The sequence below is a fragment of the Narcine bancroftii genome, chromosome 3 (assembly GCF_036971445.1).
Source record: "Narcine bancroftii isolate sNarBan1 chromosome 3, sNarBan1.hap1, whole genome shotgun sequence".
Classification (NCBI taxonomy): domain Eukaryota; kingdom Metazoa; phylum Chordata; class Chondrichthyes; order Torpediniformes; family Narcinidae; genus Narcine; species Narcine bancroftii.
The window spans coordinates 162649325-162669340 of NC_091471.1; the positions used below are offsets into that span (position 1 = coordinate 162649325).

Genomic DNA, 20016 nt, shown 5'->3' on the forward strand with positions numbered 1-20016 from the left:
CCACGTAGGTCATAGGAAGAATGTAGAAGCACCTTACAGACAGTGCCAGATTCCAACCCAGGTCACTGGTGCTGTAAAAATGTCATAATAACCGCTATGCTAACTGCACAGCCTAATAAATCAATAGACTTTTAGGTATGAACGGAATTAAGGGATGAGTGGTTAGAGCAGGAAATTGGCATTGAGAGATCAGGCACAATTATAGTTTTTAGTATATCTGTAGGTCAAATCACCTATTCTGTTTCTATCTGGTGTCTGAGGTCGTATCAAAGTCAAAGTTCAAATTTATTGTCAGAGTACATATATGACATTCTTTTTTTTTTGAGGGCCAGGCAGAATCTCTACTTATTGGTAATGTAAACTGCACTCAAGAAAAATATATTATGCAAAAGAGAGAAATGTGAAGAAAGAAAGAAATTGACTGTGTAAATACAGCAAAAATATTCAACAATATATAATGTAAAAATAGAAGTCCTTATGTGAGGCTCTGATTGAGTCTGTTGTTCTGAAGAAGCAGATGGAGCTTCAGGTTGGGGGCTGTGCAGCACCGTCTCAGCATTGCATTGGAGCAATGCCTAGATTGTGGAGCCACAGGCATGGATGTTGGTGAAATGGATGGGATTGGGCCGACCTGTCCCCAGATAGCTGACAGCTGATTCCCCAAGATCGAGAAGTTGCTGCTCTCCATGTGGAGGACTCAGGAAGTGGAAACACGGATTACTGACACCCACCGAGAAGAATGTGGCTTGAAGCTACGCCTTGTGTTTCGTTTTTCCACTTGATAGAGTGGGAGACCATTCAGCCCTTTGATCTCTATGCTGGCTCTCAGAGGACAATCTGGTGGTGGTCGTGGAGGCTGGTTCAATAAGGAGATAAAAAGACTTTCAGATGGGCACATGAATGTAAAAAAAAGTAGATGATTATGGGTGATAGGGAAAGGTGAAATTGTTGTGGGGTAGGTGTACATAGGATAGCACAACATCATGAAGTGAAGGGCCTGTACTTTACTATACTTCTCTGTTCTATGCAATCTCATCATTCTCTCTCCTTCATGTATTTATCTGTACCCTATTTCCTCACTCATGCTCATTAACCTCCTCACTCCCAATTGTCCTGTCATCCACTTAACGAAGAGCAGTTAACCTATCAACTAGTATGAGGAAAACAAAGCATCTAGGGAAACCCATGCAGTCACAGGGAGTGGGGGAAAACTCCACACAGACAGTACTGGAGGTCAGGATCAAACCAGGATCACAGGAGCTGTGAGGCTCCTGCGCTACCTGCTGTGCATATTGCTGTCCACATTGAAAGGACCTATTCCCTTCACATTGAAAGGAACAACAACTAAAGGCTGAGGTAAATGCCAGTTCAAGTTCAAGTTTATTGCCAGATGTACCAAGATGCAGTGATAGAGGTTGCTTTGGGACAGACCAGTAGACATCTCATATATGTTTATAAAACCATACCTTTGTATCACTTTCAGATGATACAAAACATAAATGAAGGGGCAGGTAGTGATGAAGAAATGGAAAGGTGGAGAAAGACTGAGATAAAAAGATTGGGCAAAGAAGTGGGACATGACATACAATGTTGGAAAGTGTATGGTCATGCACTTTGTCAGAAGGAATAAAAGGATGGACTATTATTTGGATGGGAGGAAAATTTAAAATTCAGAGGTGCAAAGAGACTTGGGAGTCTTTGTGCAGGATATCCTAAAGGTTAACCTTCAGGTTGAGTTGGTGGCAAAGAAGGTGAATGCAATGTTGTCATTTATATCTAGAGGAATATCATATAAGAGTATGGATGTGATGTTGAGGCTTTCTAAGGCACTGGTGAGTCCTCACTTGGACTACGGGGTACAGTTTTGGGCTCCTTATTTAAGGAAGGATCTGCTGGCATTGAAGAGGGTTTAGAGAAGATTCACAAGAAAGATTCATGGAATGAATTGATTAGCATATGAGGAACATTTGGGCGGACCTTTGACTGTACTCCTTGAAGTTTAAAAGAATGAGGGGAGACCTTATGGAAACATTTCAAATGTTGAAAGGCTTGGACAGAGAAGATGTGGAAACTTATTTTCAAAGGCATAAGAGGGCACAACTTCAGGATTGAAGGTTGAAGGGCACACATGTCTTTAGCAAGAGAGTGGTGAACCTTTGGAATTTGCTACCATGGGAGGCTGTGGAGGTCAAGATGTCAGATGTATTTAAGGCAGAGATTGATAGGTATCTGAATAGTCAGGGATCAAAGGTTATGGGAAAAAGCCAGGGGAGTAAGGCTGAGTGGGAGAATGATTCAGCTCACAATGGAGTGGTGGAGTGGACTTGATGACTAAATGACCTACTTCCACTCCTATATGAATACTGTATTAGTGTGTCATGTTGTTAGATTAAACATCTCAAGGAAAGGGGATGTAGTAATAGAGTGCTAGTGATCCTCCTGAGAAGGAGATGGAAACTAGTTTGGTTGCAGCTTCAATTGGATTCAAAATGGATGCCTCCACATAGTCTTGTGCACTTTAGCTAATATAGTTGTTTGAAAAGAACCCAAGTTTTTTTATTACAATAAAAGAAACATAACAAATTCAACCAAGGAAAGACATGCACGGTAAACGGTAGGGCACTGAGGAGTGTGGAGGAACAAAGCGATCTGGGAATATAGATATATATTCCTTGTAACTGTCGTCACATAGATAGTCAGGGATGTGAGGAAAGCTTTTGGCATCTTGGCCTTCACAAATCATAGTTTTGAGTACAAACGTTGGGGTGTAATGGTGAGGTTGTATAAGATATTGGTGAGGCCAAATTTGGAATATTATGTGCAGTTCTGGTCACCAAAATACTGAAAGGATATCAGTAAGATTGAAAGAGTGCAGAGAAGATTTACTAGGATTTTGCCAGGTCTTCAGGAGTTAAGTTACATGGAAAGATTAAACAGGTTAGGACTTTACTCCTTGGAGTGTAGAAGAATGAGGGGTGTTTTTGTAGATGTTTACAAAATTATGAGAGGTATATAGAGAGAAAATGCTTAGATTAGGAGAGATAAATATAAGATGACATGGCTTTAGGATGAAAGGGGAAAGGTTTAGGGGGAAGATCTTCACTCAAAGAGAGTGGTGGAAGTGTGGAACGAACTGCCATCTGATGTGGTTAATGTGGGCTTACATTTAGGTTTTAAGAATAAATTGGATAGATACATGGATGGAAGAGGACTGGAGGGTTATGGAATGGGTGCAGGTCAGTGAGACTAATGGAATGATGTTTTGGCACAGACTAGAAGGATCGAATGGCCTGTTTTCTGTGCTGTAGTGTTCTATGGTTCTATATCTTATGATGTTATACAGATCAACATGTCTTAACACTAAATTGAAAGGTTACCATGAGAGATCATTTGGTATAACATTTAAAAATTTTGAGGTTAATTCAGAAGTCTGATAATAGTGGTAAAGGAACTGTCCTTGAATCTGATAGTTCATGATCTCACACTCATAGATTGGATATGATGATGAGTTTATTGCTTGCATTGAAATTCTTACTTGCTGTAGCCATAAGAATCTTCTTCCTGATTTGGTGGGTGGGAGAAGAGTGAATGTGGCCAGAGTGCGATGGAAGTCATAGATCCATTGAAGTATGGAAGCAGTCCCTTCTGCTTGCTTCTTTATGCTGACCAAAATGTCCCACCTGCACTAATCCCACCTGCCTGCTTTCAGTCCTTATCCCTTTCAATCTATCCTATCCATATATTCATCCAAATGTTCCTTAAACATTGCAAAGATATCTGCCTCAACCACCTCCTCTGGCAGCTTGTTCCATACACCCTCAGTGCAAAACAAATTACCCTTCAATTTCCAATTAAATCTCTCCCCTCTCACCTTAAAACAAGGTCTTCCTCAGTTCTCAATGACCCTACTATGGGAAAAAAGTCTTTGTGTGTTAAACTGATCTCTTCCTCTCATGATTTTGTACACCTCAATGAGATCACCCCTCATCCTCCTGCAATCTACGAATAAAGCCTTAACCTGTTCAACTTCTCCCGATAGCCCAGACCCCTGATTCCTGTCAACATCCTCACAAATCTTCTTTATAGCCTCTTCAATTTCAGGCTATTAAGATATTTGTCGCTTTTCCACAGCAGCTGGAGTTATCAGTAGAGTTGGTGAAGATAAAGGTTGTGTAATGATAATCTGAGCCATGGTCACAACCAGCTGCAGTTTCTTGTCATCTTGGACAGAGCAATTCCCGTACCACACAGTGATGCACCTTAACATCTAGAAGCATTAGATCCTATCTAATTGCTGAAGTTGTTAAGGAAAGATTGCTTTTTAAAAATTCTACAAGATTTTTTCAAAAGTTTAGAAGCATTCACAAATATCTACATTGAGGGTTTTAACTAAACCATGTCATGACTGAGTCATTAATGTTTTGTCATTCTTTTCAGGTAGAACTAATTTTGTCCCATCAACCTTCTCGGCCCCCCGCCCCCCCCATTGATCTCAATACAACATGGAAGGCTTCATCACTACAGTAACGTGGACTCCATTCTGACTTTCTGAGGAGTTATCTGTGTGGAGTTTGCACATTCTCCATCTGTGTTGACTTTCCTGGGTACCCAAGTAATATTCCGCATTGCCAAGGTGACCATATGTGGCAATTAAATCAGCTGGGATTTGCAGGGCATTGGAAGAGAACTGCTTGCAGTGGTAGAATGGGACTAATGGGGTACTCTGGGGAGCAGCATGAACTCTCTGGGCCAAATGGCCTCCTTCTATATTGAAACATACGCTTCTACAGAGGGGATTATCCAAGTGAAATATGTTTTTTTTTCAGAATAAAACCCTGAATTCTATCCCACATATTTGTGGCAGTACAGAATTTCCCTTCGTAGCATCTAACTTACCGTATATTTCAGCAAATAAGATGACACTTGAATCACCCCAAAAAAGGGGTCATCCTATAGGCCAGACACAAAAACAGTGACTTTAAAATTCTTCTCAACCACACGATTGGTTCCATAACCCACCCAGACCCACCCTACAACAAATTTTTAAGATACAGGAATATTAAAAAAAAGCTGCTGTAGTGTACAGAATTTTTATTTTGCACTGAAATCCATTACAAGTGTGGTGTTAAGCCAATAAAGGAATGGTAAAATTTAATGGTAAAATTTAAAAAAACCACACACATCACTAGCTTCATCGTCCGAGGCAAAGAACTCGGCAAGTGCATCCAGAGCCTCACTGTTTATAATTTCATCATATGGGACCCAATCTGAATCAGGTGAGTCGGCTTTTGCTTCGTCATCAATGTTCCACAGTAAATCATCCTCCGTACCATCTATTGCACTACAGATACCGCATTTTTTGAAAGATTTTATTAGTCTTTTTTTTAACTTTATCCCATGCTTTCATTACAAAATCACACAGCACATCAAGGGATGCAGCACTTGGCCCGGCCTCTGTAAAGGATTTTTCAGCATTCATCATCCGTTTATTTCATACATTTTTGTCGTTTGACCAGACTTTTCCTGTTCATGAAACCATTGCACCTGCCTACTGTACCTTTAAAATTTCTACTGTGTTCTGGGTTTGACCTTGCCCACTTCAGTGCATATGCTCTGATATTATTTCTTGTGACTATGTAGTAATCCTGCCTCTGTTCGCGTACCCATTCTGCAGTGATTTTCCAATTCAGGCCAACGAATGATTCCTCTTCACATCAAACATTGTTTCTTTGGCATTTTTCTTAAAACTTCTTCATTCTTTCTCCACTCTCTTACCTTCTTCTCAGTTATGTCAAATGTCCTTGTAGAAACACAATTGGTAGATTCCTTGGCCACTTCAATGACCTTTAACTTAAAATTTCCTTCATACTTTCTTCGCTTTGCTGGTGACTCCATGGTAACAATTTGATTTAAAAAAAATTAAGACAGAAGCTGGCAACAGACTGAACCGTGAATCACTTTGTGGCCCACCTACTGGCCATACTCACTAGCTCAATGCACATATGGTACCAATATGTTTTTTGGGGGGAGGGGTCATCTTATACCACTGATATGAGCTAAAACCATGAAGTTGAGGTCTCGTCTTATTTTAAGGTTGTCTTATCCACCGTAATTGTTTCCCAACCCAGCACTGCCCGGTTCTACCTCCAACCCAAGGACCACAAACCCAATTATCTCTTTAGAACCTTTGTCTCCACATACTCCTGCCCTGCCACACTGGTATCATCATACCTTGGTTCCACTTTGTCCTGCCTGGCCCAGTCTCTTCCCACATACATCTGGGATACCTCATATGCTCTCTATCACTTCCATAACTTCCAGTTCCCTGGGCTGGACCGTCTCATTTTCACCATAGAGGTTCGGTCCCTAAACAGTTCCATCCCTTGTAAAGAAGGCTTCTTCTTTAATAACATATCTATCTAGTCCCCCTCCACCACCACCTTCCTCTACCTGGCAAACATGTACTCACACTCACTTGTACCACCTTCTTCTTTGACTCATTCCACTTTGTCCAAGTCAAAGATATATCCATGGGTACTTACATGGGTCATAGCTATGCTTGACATTTTATAGTGCAGTATGTGGAGCAATCCATGATGCAAGTCTACACAGGTAAGGCTCCTCAAATCTTTCTCTATTGTATCAACAACTACATTGGTGCTGCCTACTGCACCCACAATGAAATTGTCAACTTTAACCACTTTGCTGCCAAATTTTACCTAGACCTCATATTTCTTTGGTCCACCTTTGGTGACACTCTCCTCTATCTTGTCTCTGATAATAAACTACCAACATCTATAAACCCATCAACTCTCACTTATCTTGACAATCCCTCTTCCCACCCTTCTCCTTTAACGATTCTGTTCCTTTCTCTCAATTCTTCAATCTCCGCCATATCTACTCCAGGACATTGGAAATGTCCTCCAGAAGACATGGCTTCCCTTCCACTGCTATTAACTCAGTCGTCAACCTCATCGCCTTTATTTCCCATACATTTGCAATGGCCTCTTCCTCCCCCAGACACACAAGGACAAGGTTTCCCTGATCCTACCTCTCTACCATCTTCAGCATTCAACATTATTATTCTCTGCAATTTCTGCCACCTACAAAGGGATCCCTCCACCAAACATCTTCCCCTTTCCTCCTCTTCCCTCTCCTTCTTCTGTAGGGACCACTCCCTCCAGGACTCCCTTGTTCATGCTTCACCTCTCATCAATAATAAAATTATTGAATTATAATGTCTGGAAAAAGTGTGGTGTGTGGCCCAGCCAATGTACAAAGGCTACTGTGCTGCAAAACGTGCAGGGCATGTAGCTAAACAAAGGGAAAACCGAAAGGGGAGCTGGGAAGGTATGGACACATGCCCACCTGTTTGTTGTTGGAGATGTTGCCTGTTCCAATAATTTGGAATGGTGTGGAGCTACTCACTGCACAGGACTTACTAGGCCACAGCATTGTATAGGTCCAGGAGAAGTCTGACTTACACAAAAGATGAGATAACTCACTCCCACGCCCCATCTCCTGCTTCATTTAGATGACATCCCTTTTTGCAGCTGTTCTATGTTTGCTTTGGGGAGAGCATCCAAGGGATCAGCCTGGAGAGGCATACAGTTGTGAATATTCCAATGGGAGTGCTATTGATTTATCCCAATTCTATGAAAAGTCATCTGAGATGTAAATGAGCCTTGAAACAACGTGTCAGAGGCCAAGGGCATCAAAAGAAAGTGAAACAGTTTCCAGACACCATATATTTGAATGCCTGTGATTTTTTTTCTTGTTTTATTGGTTCTAGCTGGATATCACATTTCATAAAACCATAATAATTTGGGAGGCCTATAATCCTATGAATCTCGATGAAAAAGAAAGGTTGCAGATGCCAAAAATCCAAAATAAAAGCAGAAAATGCAGCAAAAACATAACAGGTCAGACAGTATCCGTGGAAAGAGAAACAAGAATTAAGGTTGATGAACTTTCATCTGACAGATGGTTGATGTGCAATGTTAACCCTATTTCTCTCTCTGCAGTTGCTGTGTGTCCCGCTGGGTGTTTTCAGACATCTCCAGCTTTTATCTTATGAGGATGGTGACCTTTGAATAATGAATAAAAGACGACATAAGAAAAAGAAACAATTTTATTAGCCAAATAATACACAGAAAGCTTTGCCACTTGCACCCTCCTACTTCCCACCACCCACTTAAAAGAAGTGTTCTTTATATGCGACACTTACATCAAAATAGGCTTATAAATATTGTTCATGGTTAACTATGGTTCTTTTACTAACTCAGTAAATTATTATAATCTGGCATCCCTGTATATTGCGTCCAAATGAAAATCCATAACGACATTTTGATATGAAACAGAGAGTCACAGGCTTTAGGAGAGTTGAACATGCTTCCACCAACTTGTGTTTTTCTATAAACTGTCTCCCATGGTAAAAATGAGCGTTGTCTGACACTGTAGACGTTGTATTATACAAATCAGCAATATAACTATATCAGACGCTATTTTAGAACAGATAAAAGAGAAAAATTAGCATCAAAATATATATTTTTGTTTGTTCAGTTATGCTGAACAAAATAATTCAGTGGAAACAGCTGTGAGCCATTTTTTTTGTCTCAGTTTGTCACAGATGCAAATTAATGCACACCTAAAGTTGTAATCAAACACAGAAAAGATTGTCGCTGCTCTCTACCTACCAGTTTTTTGATTTTATGTTTTTTTTTAATAAAAGAAAAGGAAATCTCACCATGAATCTCATTAATTATTTGTTTCTGACAGAGTTACCAAGAGACCAATTACATTTGGATTCTGATCCTGTGATTTAACCAGGAGTGTTAATTAGAGTGCAGGTAGGCAGCCACTGTGTGTGGTGTGATCATTTGATTGATCATTGCGCCAGGCAGTTCATTGGCTGGAATCATCTGTCGGGGGCCCAGAATTAGTGAGTGACAAGCACAAGACTGCACTTCTTAAGTAAAAGGCGGTGAATTTGAGTTGGAACTCATTGGAAGATTTCAAGAGACAGCAATTCTAAGGCTCTGACTTGGTGGGGGGGATAAGGAATGAGAGATCAGGAGGTGGTTGGGGAAGGGGTTGCCAGATGGCAAAGAGAACTGAAGTCAGTGTATTTGAATACAGTGTAGCAACACAGAAAAAAAAATCAACAATCCCACATGAAAAATCAAGGTAAACGATGGAAACTTCGAAGTCCGTAACCCATCCAGCCTCCAGTGCTCTAGGCCTCACATCCCATCATACACCTGCTGAAAATAATTACCAGTTTGCAGAAGATTCAAATGCTCCACTGCATGTTCCCGTGTACTCGGGGCCATGTCACCCTCATAGCTTACCTATGCTGCCATCAACCCACTGACTGCATTGCCCTCACTTGCACAATTCCCCTGTCTTGCTAAGAGAGTGCAGAAGCTAAATTGTAAAGGGGCTGAAGACAATGATGATCAAGAGGAGAATAACCATTTTACCAATGGCTGTGGCCAGCTCTGTTGTGAAACGACCACGTCGTCGTCACAGCTGGCCCTCCTCCTCTCATCCCATTTCCTGTCTAACATTACTCTCTATTCATTTACAAATTACTGTGGGCATACTCATGCATCTCCTATTTCCTCTGGCTTCCTATCCTTTCACCCTCTCCATTCTGATGTACAGTGATGAAGAGAAGCCAACCATCTGCCTTGCAGCCAGCAGCTCAGGCACACACCCTTTGGTCATTAATATGATCAGGCATCAACAGACATTGCCAGGGCTTATTTATGTGTCTGCACATGGAAGTGTTTGGGGCATTAGGAAGGTTAGTCAAGAAATAAAGGTAGTGTACTAAAAGCAAACACAGTAACTGTAGACTTTTTTGTTTCACTCAAGCCTAGGTAAATGTGTGTTGACCATACATTTTCCCCCACTGATGCTGTTCAGCCCACTCAATTCTTTTAGCAGACTGCGTCTCGCTCAGATTCCAGCCTCTGCTATCTCTTGTGAGTCCTGAGTCCAATTCCAACTTGGCACAGGCCCTTGGCAGGAGATTAGAATTCTCCTTTACTGATGACTTGTTTCACAGTTTCTGGAGCAGCTACTGACAACCAAATGAAGATGCTTTAGCTGCACCCTTTGAACCATTGAACTGAAGGTTCAAAGGAGTTTGGTGCAGCAATCTGCCCTCAGATGTACTAAGGGCCAATCTATCTATTGGATGAACGGTAGAGAGTCTGTTCAGCATGTGCTGGCTGACTATCTAATCTCTGCTATTGCTCTTTCCTTGGTGAGATGGTGCTACTTAAAGTCATCCCTCTCAGCCCATAACTCAATGAGATTATCTTCTATCTGCTGCCTTTACCAATGTCTCCCATTCAGGTTTGGAGCAGTCATTGGGGGAAGAGTGTAGCAGCTAAAGGAACATTGAAAATAGATGCCAAAGAAATGCACAAAATTGTTTGATTCATATTTAAAAGGATTTATTTATAATGGTTATGGTAAACTACTTTTATATTGTGATTGGCTGCTACCCACTGGACACACCTCCTGAGACCAATCCTACTCATAGCTCCTTGCATGCCACCCTTTTACTTTTGCTCTGATCAGTCAAGGGACTGGATGGTTGTTTGACAGTGTTCCAGTCTTTAGCTATCAAAAGCCTGATTGTTTCACTACTCTGTCTTTAGTGAATTATTGATGGTACATCAATGGTGTTTACTTTGTAGTGGCTTTACTATTGTACTGTGCCCATTCCAGTGGCAGAGAGAGAGAGTAAGGTGAGCATTGTTGGAGTTTGGGGAATGGGATCACTGAATTTTTTTCAAGGAGAATCAGGGTAGGAAGAGGATTAGAGGGAGGCAATTCCCTCCCTTCATTTTCTCCTGAGTTGCTCAGGATCCAGCTGATGGCAGGGCAGTGTTTGTAGGGTCATGTAGCATGCAGAAGATGATGGCGAATAAGGGCTTCCGCACTTTGAATGAGGCATGGCTCCTGCCCACTGCAGGAAGTGGACATGAAGCGTCTGCTCTGTTTCATTTTCAGACTCTCATTGTGAGTGAAATACATATATTCGGTTGGTTTTCACATCATTTCTTCACCCAAGCTGCCCTGGAGCTCTACTTCACCTTAAATGTGTCTAAAAATTGAAATTCACACAATAAGCTAGCACAGAATGAAGTGTGCTGCAAATACCTACATGGTTCACTGGTTCTGGTCAAACACTGGGGGCACATTGAGGGATAGAATTTCTTACTGCTGTGATTGAGGGCAAGTTGAGATGCATTAAATGCAAAATATTTTGCAAGTGGTCAATGAAACTCTGTTGCACAGAGGAGCCTGCAGATTTGCAGTGTACACTTCACATTCACTGGCCTTTGGCAGGAAAGAATGAAATTAAATGGGGATTTTTCTCTTGTATAACTGTGGCTGGCAAGCTAAGATGTTATAAATACCTCTGGCTCCAACTTGAAAGCAACCAAATGCATCAAGACATTCATGGTCACAGTCTCATTGACTGTCACAGTTGATGTGTTCCTTGCCCTGTTCTATGTTTGCAGTTATGATAGCTTTATGAAACATAAACATCTGCTTTTGTTTAGAGGTCCCAAGAAGAGATTTGCTCCACGACCAGTTGAGGTGGACCAGTCTTCATTTTTGCCATGCTGTCTCACCAGGTGAGGGTTCAGCAGTCACTGGCTTGTGCAGAGTCCTTGAGGTCAGGGCCTCATATTTCAATACCTGCCACACCACTCCCTCAGCAACTTGAAGCAAGAGTAGAAACTCTTAATTTTATTGAGGGACTGTGGCAATAGCTAGTAAAAATCAACAAGAACCCCTTGACAGATGATCCCTCTAAACAATGCTGATGCACATGCCCAGCCATGCACTGTTGTTTAAAGATTCAAAATAACAAGCTAAAGCTGCATATCGACTAGCAAAATGATTTACCTGGTCTGACTATCGCTGATGAACCTTGCTCTGAATCAGAGCTACACCTTCATCGTGATTAGTTCCAGTTTAATGCACCCCATGTGTGCATCCTGCTTCATTTTGGATCTCCAGAAGCAATTTTAATCCTAAAGAACAAACACTAACAATCCCTAATTCTGATTGAATGTTTTGCAAAGACTCATTGAGTGCCATCAGCTTCTACTGGCTTATTCATTAGTTGCAACATGTATTAGCGTCATGGTTTGATGACTGTTTAATGATCTCCCCAACTTCTTAAAACTGCAAGTTAATACAAAAATAAAGCTTCCACATGCATGAAGCAGATACAGCGGCTCGCCTCCAAGAACAATGTGAGGGTATTTTAACCAACACTTTCACTTCAGTTCACAGAATGCAAAAAGATCCGGTGCATGTGTCATATCAAGATTAGTTAAAAAAATGCGTGGTTTAGCCTTTTAGTAAATCTAGTTTAAAGATTCAATGAATGCCCAATTTCCAATTTTTGTTTGGGGGGGGGACACTATCTGACCAATCAGCTGGAAGGGTGGTGTGGACAATTTCTGTTTGCTCCATATTAATCTAATTAAGACCAGATTCCGAGGAAATTCCAAAGCCCACTTAGAGGACAATTCTAATTCCAAGACACTAAGGATGAAGGAGGAGAGTGGAATTATTTGGATCGCTCTATCATAGAGCTGGCATTGACGTACTGTGCTTAATGGTCTCCATCTGTATTGGTAGGTCACATGGTCACTACCAGTTTAACTTCGATGATTTTATAGCTTTGGTTAGTTTATATTTAAATTCAAATCTAAACAAAATGTAGGGTGTTCTTATTTAAAAAAAATCTTACTAAGCATACAGATGTGTGTAATTAAATTTCTAATGTATAACTCCATGTTCTGGTGAGTATTTTAAATAAAATGTGCACAGCTAACCTAAAGAGTTAATATTTGTCACTTACTACCCAGGACCCTGCAATGAACCAGGAGACTCAGCATCAACCTTTTGCCTTCTCTCGCATTGGAAACAAAGGCTATCTCCAATAAGGAAATTCAGACATTTACATTAGGCAATAGTAAACTTACTAATACCCTGAAAAAGAGGACCACTTGACATTTGGGCATGTGGTAAAACTCGATTTAATCTAATCTGTACAGTAGAAAACATCTGCATATGGTACAACCTTTGGATCTTTCTCCCTTTCTAAAAAGAATTATGCAAGGATCTCACCCAGGCATTAAATTTATTTCCTTCTTTGAAACATTATGCCAGAAATATCTCTACAAGCACATGATGGCTTCATATATAAGCGATCTGATAAGATGTAGCATTCTGGAATTTGTGGCCTGGATATTCATTATTTTCAATAGCAAGTCATGCTATTGGCCCATAATAGGATACCACATGGAAACATCAGCAGCAAGAGCATTGAACTCAGATGCAGCAGAAATGAACATACTTGCTTCATACAGGCTGGAGTTATTGCGATTATATCTGAGAAAGCTGTAGCTAAGATCCTGGCTTGTTTTTTTTTACAAAAAAAAACAAAGTATGTTCAGGTTAGTCCTACCACATCTATTGTCTCACAAACTGAGTCCAGGTTGGAAGGTAAAGGGCTTGAAATGTGACATTCAAATGGAGGTGCCCCGGTCAGGGTCATTGTTGAGGTTGTACACAGCTGATGGAGTTGGCTGGTAAGGGATGGAGGACATGGTTTTAATAGGACTTCTGAAGAAGCCACCGTTGGGTGCCCTATTTCGGAAGGGGCCAGTTCGGTGGTCAGGCATTGGTCCGAATGAAAAGCCCGAAGCGGCTTTAGCTGACAGGCTGCGGCTTATAGTCTGGATCTGTTCTGGTATGAAGGTAGTGGTGGTGATGTGCGTGTTTCTAAAGTCGCTGATCTGCTCAAGAGCTTGCCGTGTTGGGATGGTGTCGACCTCCAGCGGGGTCAGGTCGATGGACGAGGTGGAAAACTGCTTGTGGGGGCTGTCATCATCTGTGCAAAGGCTGTTGACTCGCCTGTGCAGGTGTTCGAGGTCAATCTCTTTGTCATCCTGTCAAAGGGAGGAAGTGGAGAGAGAGAGACAGAGAGAGAGAGAGAGAGAGAGAGAGATTAGAGTCAAATGATCCATCAGGATTGGGTAAGGAATGAGAAGTTCCACATCCCTGGTCAGCAGGCGCTCATCTAAGCCACTTTGAGAAGTGATGGGCGATCCTGCAGAAGAGAAAGCTTCATCAGTGATGTGACACCTTCAAGCAGTTCCTGTGTCAGAGATCTGGACTGAGCTTGAGCTGAGAAGTAGGGTGGCACTGAAGTCTTATTGCCATCATCCTCCCTTGCCCTGATACTAACTACACAGTGCTGTCATGTAAAATCTCTCATTTAAAGCTTGAGGGATAACCATCGCACAAGACACAGCTTTCAGAACTCAATAAATATTTCTACACATTTGGATAACTCACTTTATGCTTCCATTTGGAGGAGATCTGGCTGTTTTGGCCTGCCATCCATTTTTCCTTTTGCAATTTTTTGTCCCAGTCAGACAGATTATACATTTCACAGTTTACACAGTGCCACCAATACATTACACAGTAAAAGAAGAATAAGCTGATTTGATTGACCATTTAAATCAGTGATCTCTCAGTCCCAGCTTATCAGAGATTAAATCCCCCTCCACCTTCCAACAAACCTAAGCTAATTTCTTTCTCCCTTTCCCAGTCCAATGATGGGTCCCAGATTTGAATCATTAACAGGGAAACACCAGAACTGCAGATGTTGGAATCTTGAACAGAAAATGTGAGAACAATTTCTCAGGTCAGGCAGCATCTATGGAAATAAAAACAGTTAATACTTCATCAAACAAAGTGAAGTCAGAGGGATTCAACAGATCAAGCGACATTCATGGAGAGAAATGGACAGTCAACATTTTAGATCGTAATCCTTTTTCAAGACTGACAGGGTCCTAAGCCAAATAGATGACTTTATTTCTCTGCACGAAAGCTGCTGCAGATGAGTTGATCCAATTCCTCTATGTTGGATGAAATGAAACCTGCTGAGCTTTTTCCAACATTTTCTGTTTTTAAACAGAGAAGGTGGCTCTGAATGTGAGGAAGGCTTTCAAAGCTTGCAGAGGGACCTGGATCAGTTGCAAAAATGGGCTGCAAAATGGCAGATGTGAGGTGTTGCACTTTGGAAGGACAAACCAAGGTAGGAGATACACTATAAATGGTATGGCATAGTTCCCTGAAAGTGGTGCTAATAGTAGATAGCATTGTTAAAAGAGCGGCATATTGTCCTTCATAAATCAAAGGAGGAAAAACCCAACACCCAACCCCAACCAACCAATTTTCCCCTGCAACCGCTGCAACCGTGTCTGCCTGTCCCGCATCGGACTTGTCAGCCACAAACGAGCCTGCAGCTGACGTGGACTTTTTACCCCCTCCATAAATCTTCGTCCGCGAAGCCAAGCCAAAGAAAAAAAAAAGAAATCAAAGTATTGAATAGAGGATGTTATGGTGAAGTTGTATAAGATTTCGGAGAGGCCAAATTTGGAGTGTTGTATGCTGTTTTGGTCACCTAAGTACAGGAAAGGTATCAGTAAGATTGAAAGAGTGCAGAGGAGATTGACAAGGATATTGCCTGGACTTGAAGAACTGAGTTACAGGGAAAGGTTAAACAGGTTAGGAGTTTATTCCCTGGAGCACAGAATGAGGGAAGATTTGATGGAGGTGAACAAAATTATGATGTGTCTGCATAGAGTGAATATAAGCAGGCTTTTTCCACTGAGGGCAGGTGAAATGAAAACTGGAGGACATCAGTTAAAGTGAAAGGGGAAAAGTTTAAAGGAAACATTGGGGGGAATGTCATCACCCAGAATAGTGAGATTGTGGAACATGCTGCCAGGTGAAGTGGTGAATGAGGGCACAATTTTAACATTTAAAGAAAATTTGGATATCTACATGGATGGGAGGGTTATTGAGGGATATGGTTTGGGTGCAGGTCAGTGGAACTAGGTAGAATAATAGTTTGGCACAGACTAGTAGGGCTGAAGGGCCTGTTTCTGTGCTGTAGTGTTCTATGGTTCTAAAATCTCACCTCCACCTTGCAGAGACACACTGTATGGGGCCGAAGATTTTCATTTGACTGAGGCAGACAGAGCCAAAGGAAGATTAAGGAACATCCCCCATCCCTTTGTGAGGAAATTACTTCAGCACACAAACATATTATTGTGCAAAAGGATTGGATGAGAAGGAAAGGGAGGAGAATTTGAGAGGATGAAGCAGTCACATGTGACTAAATTGAAAATTGTGTTTGCTTATGCTTCTGGGAAATGCCTTTGCGATGTTTCACTCGAGTTATAACCCTTTCTAAGTTCTGCAAAGCTCAGTATGCTGATCCAACAATAAACAACAACGGGAACATAAAATGTCTCAACCCCAGCATCTGCAGATTTTCTTCTTTAACTCCATTCAACTGTTGCACACTGGTTTCTTCAAGGGATGCCTATCCTGAAGAAGTTCTCCTCCAGTCCTCAAAGGGAGTTCTGTGAGAGTCTCTCTCACTACTCCTCCTCTGTTATCCCTGCTGCTCTCAAGCTCTATGACCATGTAATCGTAAAACATAGAAAATAGAACATAGTAGACAGCATAGTAGAGGCCCTTCAGCCCTCGATGTTGTGCCTCCCTATATATTTCTCACAAACAAAAAATACTTAACCTGTTCTACCTTATAATCTCAATTTCTTTCATCGATATGTCTGTCCAAGAGTCTCTTAAATGTTCCAAATATTTCACCATCCCTGGTAAGAAATTTCAGGCACCCACAACTCTCTGTGTGAAAAATTTACCCTTGATGTTTCCCTACACCTTTCTACCTTCACTTTGCACATATATCCCCTGGTGTTTGCTATTCGTGTCCTGTCCACCTCATCTATGCCTCTCCGAATCTTTTAGAACTCTATTAAGTCTCCTCTCATACTTCTTTGCTCCAAAGAGAAAAGTCTCAGCTCTGCTAACCGTGTTTCATAAGACTTATTTTCTAATCCAGGTAACATCCTGGTAAATCTCCTCTGCACCCTCTCCATAGATTCCATATCCTTCTTATCACGACGAGTCCAGAACTGATCACAATACTGTAAGTGTGGTCTCACCAGAGATTTGTAGAGTTGCATCATGACCTCTCGACTCTTGAACTCAATCCCCCACTATTAATGAAGTCCAGCATCCCATAGGCTTTCTTAACTATCCTATCAACCTGTGTGGCAACCTTGAGGGATGAATGGATTTGGACCATGTTCCCCCTCATGTTCCCCCTAAACTTTTCCCCTTTCATTCTTATCTCATGTGCTCTGGTTTGTATCTCACCTGCACTCAGTGGAAAAAGCCGACCTATATTTACTCTGTCTATCCTTCAGATAATTTTAAGTACCTCTCTTCTTGTGTAATCATCCAGACTTGCTTCCATGGACACACAGCTTTCCTGGCTACTTATTTCCCCAGCCATCTTGTGGACCCACCAGTTACTTTACATCTGTCGGCCTGTGCTTCTCCCCCTTCTTCCTTCCTATCTTCTCCTCTCCTCTTCAACCCTCCAGATTTTTATTCAGGGGAACAGGGTCCAAATCCATTCATCCCTCAAGGTTGCCACACAGGTTGATAGGATAGTTAAGAAGGCCTATGGGATGCTGGACTTCATTAATAGGGGTGGGGTGGGGGGGGATTGAGTTCCAGAATCAAGAGGTCATGAATCTGGTTTTCCAGATTCCTGATGAAGGGCTTGTGTCTGAAACTTCGACTGCTTTTTACTTCATATGGATGCTCTGTAACCTGCTGGGTTTCTCTGGAACTTTTGTGTATTGATACCACTATTGCTCCTTGTCTCAACAATTCCTTACTGTGCACCTCCATCATGGAATGTCTCGAAGATATCATAGGGTGCTGCTGCTTCTTAAGGCTGAATAGTTGTGGTTAGAAAGAGAGATGAACAGCCAGAGTAATAACCTCTCATTACACTCATAACTGGTGTGAATGCTGTCAACATTATGATGGAGTAAATGCAAGTAGGATCTTTCCTCTGAGATGAGGACATGGTGAAAGGATACATTGGGGGGAACCTCTTCACGCAGAGAGTAGTGGGACTGTGAAACATGCTGCCATCTGAAATAGTGAATGTGAGCTCAATTTTAACATTTAAGGAACTAGTACATGGATAGGAGGGGTATGGAGGGATATGATCCAGGTGTAGGCCAGTGGGGCTAAGCAGAATAATAGTTCAACACAGACTAGAAGGGCCTAAGAGCCTGTGGCCATGCTGTAATGTTCTATGTTTCTAACATTAAGGTGTGGATCTCCAATTGACTGAGATTGTTGTGAAGCATCAGGGACAGATTTACCTTTACAGGTAGACCTCTACTCTGCTCTGGGACTTGCAAAGTAAAGTGAAATTATTGTAATATGGCGTCTACCTGTTCTGGTTGTAGTCTGCCTTGTACCTGCCGGGAGGCCAATGTCCCCATTCATGCTGGCCCAGGAGGCTGACAACCCTGCCACTGCCAGCATGGGAAGCTGACATTCCTGTTGCTGCTGGCCCAGGAGTCCGACATCCTCACTGCTGCTGGCCTGGGAGGCTGATGTCTGTGCTCCTGACAGGACCCTGAGGAGGCGCCAGTGCTATCACCTCACAACTTATGTTGTGATTTGGAATGCTTGTGTAGATTGCTGTCGCTCTCTCTCTCCCTCCCTAGTGTAAGGTAAAACATCATGAGATGGGAATGTGTAAGGAGTTACCCTGTACAGGGCTGTAACAAGATGTGAATGCATCCTTGTACTTACAAGATAAGAGAGACATTGATGGATTGAGAGGCAGGAAGCTAGCAGGGAAAGGATAGCAACAGTTTTAGTCATTGGACAAGTAATGATATGATGATGTTCTAAGCACGTATCCAAGGGTATAAAAAATCACCATTTTGCTGATAACGGCAGAATGCATTCTCCGACTAACATGGTTAGTTGCAAGTGTTACAATCCGGTAATAAAGAACAAAGAACCCTGATTTTGACTCAGTCTGGTGTTTGTCTCACTCATTCATGAACAAAGCAGACCTAACACTAGCAACGGCAATCCTTGCATGCATTCCAAATCACCTTTTTTTAAAAAAAACAGTGTTGGGTTCATCAAAGCATGATACAGGTAGACCCCGACTTACCTTAAATCAAAACAGATGCTGCTCATTGTAACTTCAAAACATCGTAAGTTGGAATATCGTAAATCAGGGTTTATCTGTATATCATGATCTCAAGATGTTTTCCTAGGATAATGAAAAACCTTTGCAAGGAATTCATTGTAATATGGAAAGAAGAATGATAGCCAATTTGGGAATTGCAAGTTCCCTGAAATTGTAGTGTGATTAAAAAACCTATGTTTTATGATGTTAGTTTATCAGAATAGTATTCTCTTGTCTCTGCCTGAGAAAGAAGATTAAAGCATGGTTGAATATCTCATCCATTCGAGGGCCTAGTGATTTCTCATTGCCTGCCAGAGAAGTCTCTGGCATCTACTAGTAGTCCCTCAACATTCTGACTCAAAGAGAGAGCTCTCCATTGGATCTCGTGTCTCTCGGCAACCAATAACTGATGATAATATTCACCTCCGAGGCTCTGCATTAGTGTTGATGTTATCTATCTGTCTATTTCCAAGATTTACAGAAGGGATGTGATCATGTACAGGCAAAAGAGATGTAGTTTAATTTGGCAACATGTTCCTCAGAGACATTGTAGGCCTAAGGGCCTGTTCCTATGCTGTACCATTCTATGTACTCCATATCAAAATAAGATAACAATTCAACTTAGTGCTGAATTTGTGACTGTGTCCCAAATAGTTTTAATGGGTGCACAGCAGAATAATATTTATTCAGAGAGCCAGATAAACTGGTGAACTCAAGGTCGCACCAGAGGTTAATAAATGGCCTAATATGAGGGTTATACATTATTTCTTAAGAGTGCAACTCTCTAATCACTGATAGAGAACTGTTTGGGAGCTCTTAAATCACATTTAACAAAATAATAATTGCCTGTGTTA

The 20016-nt window shown here is 41.6% G+C and overlaps 1 protein-coding gene across 1 annotated transcript in view; it reads right to left on the reverse strand.

Annotated features, from left to right (window-relative positions):
* Positions 1 to 11286: 11286 nt before the first annotated feature.
* The window catches only part of grid2 (glutamate receptor, ionotropic, delta 2), a 411443-nt gene continuing 402713 nt past the window's right edge, over positions 11287 to 20016 (reverse strand). The window contains exon 15 of the mRNA XM_069923112.1: positions 11287 to 13994. Within this exon, the coding sequence (XP_069779213.1) occupies positions 13572 to 13994 (423 nt within the window). The 3' untranslated portion in view covers positions 11287 to 13571. The remainder of the gene's footprint in view (positions 13995 to 20016) is intronic.